The sequence below is a fragment of the Mastomys coucha genome, unplaced genomic scaffold (genome assembly GCF_008632895.1).
Source record: "Mastomys coucha isolate ucsf_1 unplaced genomic scaffold, UCSF_Mcou_1 pScaffold21, whole genome shotgun sequence".
NCBI classification, from domain to species: domain Eukaryota; kingdom Metazoa; phylum Chordata; class Mammalia; order Rodentia; family Muridae; genus Mastomys; species Mastomys coucha.
The window spans coordinates 92,287,865-92,294,770 of record NW_022196904.1 but is presented as its reverse complement, the minus strand read 5'-3'; the positions used below and the strand labels follow the sequence as shown (position 1 = coordinate 92,294,770).

General features: G+C 36.8%; 1 protein-coding gene across 1 annotated transcript in view; it reads left to right on the top strand.

Annotated features, from left to right (window-relative positions):
• LOC116100708 (olfactory receptor 52Z1-like) overlaps nt 1–1,128 on the top strand; it is a 5,696-nt gene extending 4,568 nt beyond the window's left edge. The window contains exon 2 of the mRNA XM_031384445.1: nt 203–1,128. Within this exon, the coding sequence (XP_031240305.1) occupies nt 203–1,128 (926 nt within the window). The remainder of the gene's footprint in view (nt 1–202) is intronic.
• The last annotated feature ends 5,778 nt before the right edge of the window (nt 1,129–6,906 follow it).

Here is a 6,906-nt window from a genome sequence, read left to right as displayed (position 1 = left end):
AAAAAAAAAAGAAAATTGTTCTGCAAAATGTATTGTCAGAAGAGCACTCTATACACTAGCTCACTTATAATGATCTCATTTACTCCTTTCTCTTCATCACACCACAAATAATTGGGACTTCAGTAGCATTAAAACATTAAAGCAGTTTACTCTGGATCATTCGTTCTCTTGTAATAAACTTTTCCACACCTCTCTTTTATAGACCTCAACACTACACCTACTCAGCTCACTTTCTTTCTGCTTACTGGTGTGCCAGGATTAGAAGATATTCAGATGTGGATGTCCATCCCTTTCAGCTTCATGTACTTCTTGGCTGTGTTAGGCAATGCACTGGTCATGGCAGTGGTGATCTGTGACAGGAGCCTCCATGAACCCATGTATCTCTTCCTGGCCATGTTGGCATTCAATGATGTGCTACTCTGTACTGTCACGGTACCCCAAATGCTGCTCATTTTCTGGCAGGGCCCCTTGGCAGCCACATTTCCTGCCTGCCTCACACAGATGTTTTTTGTCCATGCTCTGTTCCTCTCTGAATCTGCTGTCTTACTGGCCATGGCTTTTGATCGCTATGTGGCTATCTGCACTCCACTGCATTATACATCCCTGCTTACAGGGTCTCTCATTGGCAAGATTGGGCTGGCGTTGATAGCTCGGAGTGTGGCTGTTGTTACTCCGGGTGTTCTACTTATTCTGCGCTTGGACTTTTGCCGAAGCAACATTATCCGTCACACATACTGTGAGAACATGGGCATTGCCAAGTTGGCTTGCAACAGCTTTACCTTAAATAGCATTTATGGTCTCTCAGCTGCTCTCCTCACTACAGGGCTGGACTTCGTCTTCATCTCCTTGTCCTACTGGCTAATCTTGAAAACAGTTCTACAACTTCCATCAAGAGAAGCACGAACAAAAGCCTTTGGTACCTGTGGAGCCCACATTTGTGTCATTTTAATGTTCTACACGTTGGCCTTTTTCTCTTTCTTTACTCATCGCTTTGGGCACCGTGTGTCCAGGCACACTCTCATCCTCCTAGCAAACCTCTATCTACTGATTCCCCCTACCATGAACCCCATTGTTTATGGAATAAAGACCAAAGAGATAAGGATGAGAGTAGTAGGACCCTGTTCTTGAACATTATTCTAGTCTAATGAAACAGCAAAGAAAGGGGAATCCAAAATAAAAATTGAGGCTTAAATAAATACCTAAAATAGTCTAAACAGATCTAACCCTGGGACACATAACATTCAATAAAAACACTAAATAAAATTCAAGAGAGAAAGAACATAAATTGTGTGGGTAAGGTGGTAGAGAGGATCTTGGAGGAATTGGTATAGGGAAAATATAATAAAAATATATTGTATGAAAAATTAAACTTAAAAAAATACACAAAGTTTTAAAATAATAGAATTATGGAATATATGTTATTCCCAAAGTTTATTATTGTGCCATAAATAGGAAGATAACCAGAAATAAAAGTACCTTTGAAGAATATATCAATGTACTACAATAATCAAGGGGAAAATCAGCATATTAAATTAAGCTAAATGACTTTATGCTATATGTACCACTTCTTTGTCAGTTATCCATAGGGAGAATAAAATAATAGCTTTGTCAAGTCAGAAACTACTAATTATCCTAATTCTAAGAACAGAAATGAATGAATTCATAAATGCTCACTAGATAACAATTCAATTAATCAAATAATATATCCCAATGGTCATATATAACAAACTCCCTGATATACACCTTATGTATAGAGCCTATGCATAAAATACATTGCTTTATTGTTTTAACTCCTAACATTTTAATTTAAACAGAGTTATATGACTCTCCTTTATTTCATCCCTCCCTACCCCACCTTTTTCACAATCCTCCTATCCTCCTAGTCTTAAATTGATAGACTCTTAGATCTATGATTATGTTTGCTACATACCTATTTATACATGTATGTGTATGCAAGAGTATATATAAATAGGACCTGCTAAGTTTATTTATTTTTTGATTGTTTGCATATGTTTTCAAGGGTAACCACTCAGCATTGGGCATTTTATAAGGAAGCTCATCTTTGGGAGACTAACTCTCCTCCCAGAAGTCAATAGTCAATTTGCCAATCATTCAAATGCTTCTCTCTTGCATTTCAAAAAAATAGCTATTTCTTATAGACTTTACGTTATTCACGTACTAAAGCTGCTTTAGTTTTACATTCTAGAATTTTACTTTGTTTGTGATAAGAATATCACATGCATGCTGCTTTGTAAAACACCTGTGTTATATATATGATGTCTACAAGTAAGATGAATATGTATCTAAGACTCACGAAGGAGAGAAGCCAGGTTGCTATATACTCCACTTGCAGGAGAGCATTGCTGGAGCAGGTAACAGCAGTCTAAGGAACTGTGACTCTGATACAATAAAAATGATTGCCTGGCATTGGGTTAGACTGACAATTTAGGTCAATTCATAATACCTCCTAGTATAATATTCTGATTTGAAAATAAGAAAAGTCTGCCAGGGCTGTTCTCAATTAGGTGAATCATGGAAAGCTTAGCTATGCAGCTTTTCTTTGTATTTCTAAACTTTTTAGTTTATTTTTGCTTACAATTTTATGAACTGGTTTTCATCTGAGGCTAAGATTGACCTTAGATTCACACTCCTCCTTTTTAAGGTTCTGAGCACCAGGACCATGTGTATAACAATCATGGCTGATTTTTTTTCTTTTTCTCTTTTATAAACACATGTAAATTTTCTAATTTAGTTCTCAATAACCAAGTGTCATAATATTTGCATCCTATTGTGCCTGGCATATATATTTGCATCTAGAAGACTACATGAAATAAGCATGAAATTTAAACCATTTCTTTACGGAAAGATGTTCACTTTTAATAAAAAAAAATTATTTCCCTGAAGTGTAAGAAAAATGTATGCTGTGAGTATATTAAAATAATACATATACATAGTCTAGTAGTTTTACTGATGTACTGAGTGTCTTAAAAACATTTTATCAAGGCATCTTCTTTATACATGAACAAAGTAGTCTCTATATTGTATGTATATCCAAGTGGCTATTTCACACTGTTGTTAAAATATGTTTTATTCTGTAAGGGATTAGATTAAAAGGTTGAATGGATAAGAGAACTAAAAAAGTGATCTGTACCAATTACAAGAAAATGCCAAATAATACTTGAATAATAAAAAGGATAAAAAAGTGCCATCTTATGTTTCTGAGAACTTTCTAAAATGGGTATTACATCTATATCACTCTCATCCCTTCTTCCCCAACTCAATTTTCTCATATATCTTCACTCCCCTTCTTAAATCCACAAATTCTTTGATTATTATTCATATATACACATATATATATATATATATATATATATATATATATACACATATACATATACATGCATTTACAGCGTATTGATCCATTTAGCATCACTCATTCACACATGTATCCATTGCTGAATATATGGAATTAGACAATTTTTGTTGGACATTGTCTTAAGATGAAATGCATTCTCCAATTCTCAGCAACATTGTACACCTAGAGCTCTCCCCCTGAAAAGTATATTGTAGAATTTCCCTGTATATCAATGCTTCCTTCTCCTCCTCCTCTTCTTCCTCTCCTCCTCTTCCTCTGTGGTGGTTTGAATATTATTGGCCCACAGAGTTGCACTATTAGGAGTCTTGGAGTAGGTATGGCCTTGGGAGAGGAAGTGTGCCTTTGTGGGCATGGGCTTTAAGAGCCTCCTCCTAGTTGCCTGGAAGCCAGTCTTCTCTCAGCATTTAGATGAAGATGTAGAACTCTCAGCTCTTTCTGTACCATGCCTGCCTGGATGCTGCCATATTCCCACCTTTATATTTGACTGAACCTCTGAACCTGTAAGCCAACCCCAGTTAAGTATTGTCCTTATAAGAGTTGCCTTGGTCATGATGTCTGTTCACAACAGTAAAAACCTAAGACATCCTCTTCTTTCTCTCTATCTTCTTCTTAGATAGAGATTAGAGAAAAGAGCCACAACTAGCAAAATTATAGAGACTAAGTATCAGAAAGGTGACTACTGCAAACTGTCACATGTGTAATGCAACTCCTGCGCCTAAGTTCCAGATGATGGGAACACTGTAAGAACCATAAGACTAAGGATGGCTGATTCTATGTAGTGTCCTTTGGGGAACCATGCCACCAAACAAAAAATGGTAAGGTTGTAGCAAAAGTTCGAAACCCTGATAAAACTCATAATTGAGAACACCAGAGTTTGAACTAGCTCTGGACCAGATTCCTGTCCTGAAGGGTATGATCATGACACCCCACTATGCTAATCAGTAACATAAAGACAACACCTGAAGTCCTTCCCCATGCAGATAGAGCATGCCTAACTAGGCTAATACCATTGCTTGAGTAAGACCAGCATAATGACACCACCAGATGGCATTCCTACACAATGAGAAAAACTCCATAAAGCCATCTACTCATTTATTTGCTGATGTGCACAATCACTCATCCTAACCAAATGTACTTTGCAAAGAATAGCTCCATTAATGACTTGTAAATATGTAAATATAATGCTGATCTAATAATGAGTGACAAGATGTAACAGTGATAAAAATTTGCAATATATATGTATTGCAAATATATATATAATATATTTATGTCTTCTTCCCTGTGTGTATATGTATACTTAAAATAGCTTCCCTAGATTTAAAAGGGATTTGATAAAAATAAATTGTATGAAAAATTGTTATAAAAACTATATTAAAATATTTAGGCTTAATTGCTCAATTACATGACTAAGCAAACAAGAAAGTTAATAAAAATATTTCAGAAACAAAGCCATAAAAAGTATTTTCAACATTTCCATTTTTATAATGTCTTACTCATGATGGTTAAGAAACTATATTACTTGCACAACACCTGAACAAAATGAAGTCACTTAAAAAGCCCAGCAATATGGCCTTACTCTACACAAAGGATAAACAGGCTGAGAAAGAAACTATGGAAACAACACCCTTCACAATAGTCACAAATACTAAAAAATACCTTGGTGTGACTCTAACTAAGCAAGTAAAAGATCTGTTTGACAAGAACTTCAAGTCTCTGAAGAAGGAAATTTAAGAAGATCTCAGAAGATGGAAAGATTGCCCATGCTTGTAGACTGGCAGGATTAATATAGTAAAAATGGCCATCTTACCAAAGGTAATCTACAGATTCAATGCAATCCCCATCAAAACTCCAACTCAACTCTTTACATACTTAGAAAGAGCAATTTGCAAATTCATCTAGAATAACAAAAAACCCAGGATAGCCAAAACTATTCTCAACAATAAAGGAACCTCTGGTGGAATCACAATCCCAGACCTTAAGCTGTAGTACAGAGTAACTGTGATAAAAACTGCATGGTATTGGTACAGTGACAGGCAGGTAGATCAGTGGAATAGAACTGAAGACCCAGAAATGAAGCCACACACTTATGGTCACTTGATCTTTGACAAAGGAGCTAAAACCATCCAGTGGAAAAAAGACAGCATTTTCAACAAATGGTGCTGGTTCAACTGGTGGTTACCATGTAGAAGAATGCAAATTGATCCATTCCTTTCTCCTTGTACAAAGCTCAAGTCCAAGTGGATCAAGAACCTCCACATAAAACCAGATATACTCAAACTAATAGAAAACAAAGTGGGAAAGAGCCTTGAGTACATAGGCACAGAGGAAAATTTCCTGAACAGAACACCAATAAGATCAAGATCGACAAATGGGACCTTATAAAACTGCAAAGCTTCTGTAAGGCAAAAGACACTGTCAATAGGACAAAGTGGCAACCAACAAATTTGGAAAATATCTTTACCAATCCTATATCTGATAGAGGGCTAATATCCAATATATACAAAGAATTCAAGAAGTTAGACTCCAGAGAAACATATAACCTTATTAAAAAATGAGGTACAGAGCTAAACAAAGAATTCTCAACTGAGGAGTACCAAATGACTGAGAAGCAACTAGAGAAAAGTTCAACATCCTTAGTCATCAGGGAAATACAAATCAAAACAACCCTGAGATTCCACCTCGGACCAGTCAGAATGGCTAAGATCAAAAACTCAGGTGACAGAGGATGCTGGGGGAGGTTGTGGAGAAAGAGGAATACTCCTTCATTCCTGGTGGGACTGCAAGCTGGTACAACCACTCTAGAAATCAGTTTGGAGGTTCCTCTGGAAATTGGACATAGTTCTATCAGAAGATCCACCTATACCACTCCTGGGTATATACCCAGAAGATGCTCCAACAAGTAATAAGGACACATGCTCCACTATGTTCATAGCAGCCTTATTTATAATAGCCAGAAACTGGAAACAACCCAGATGTCCCTCAATAAAGGAATGGATACAGAAAATGTAGTACATCTACACAATGGAGTACTACCCAGCTATTAAAAACAATGCATTTATGAAATACTTGGGGAAATGAATGGACCTGGAGAATATCTTCCTGAGTGAGGTAACCCAATCACAAAAGAACACACATGGTATGCATTCTCTGATAAGTGGATATTAGCCCAGAATATCGGAATACACAAAGTACAAACCACAAACCACAAGAAACTTAAGAAGAAGGAAGATCAAAGTATGGATACTTTGATCCTTCTTAAAAGGGGGAGCAAAATACCCATGGAAGGAGTTGCAGAGACAAACTATGGAGCAGAGACTGGAGGAAGGACAATCCAGAGACTGCTCCACCTGGGATTCCTTCCCATATTCAATCATCAAATCCAGACACTATTGTGGATGCCAGCAAGTACTGAATGACAGGAGCCTGATATAGCTGTCTCCTGAGAGGCTCTCACAGTGCATGACTAATAGAGAAGTAGAGGCTCACAGCCATCCATTGGACTGAGTACAGGGTCCCCAATGAAGGAGTTA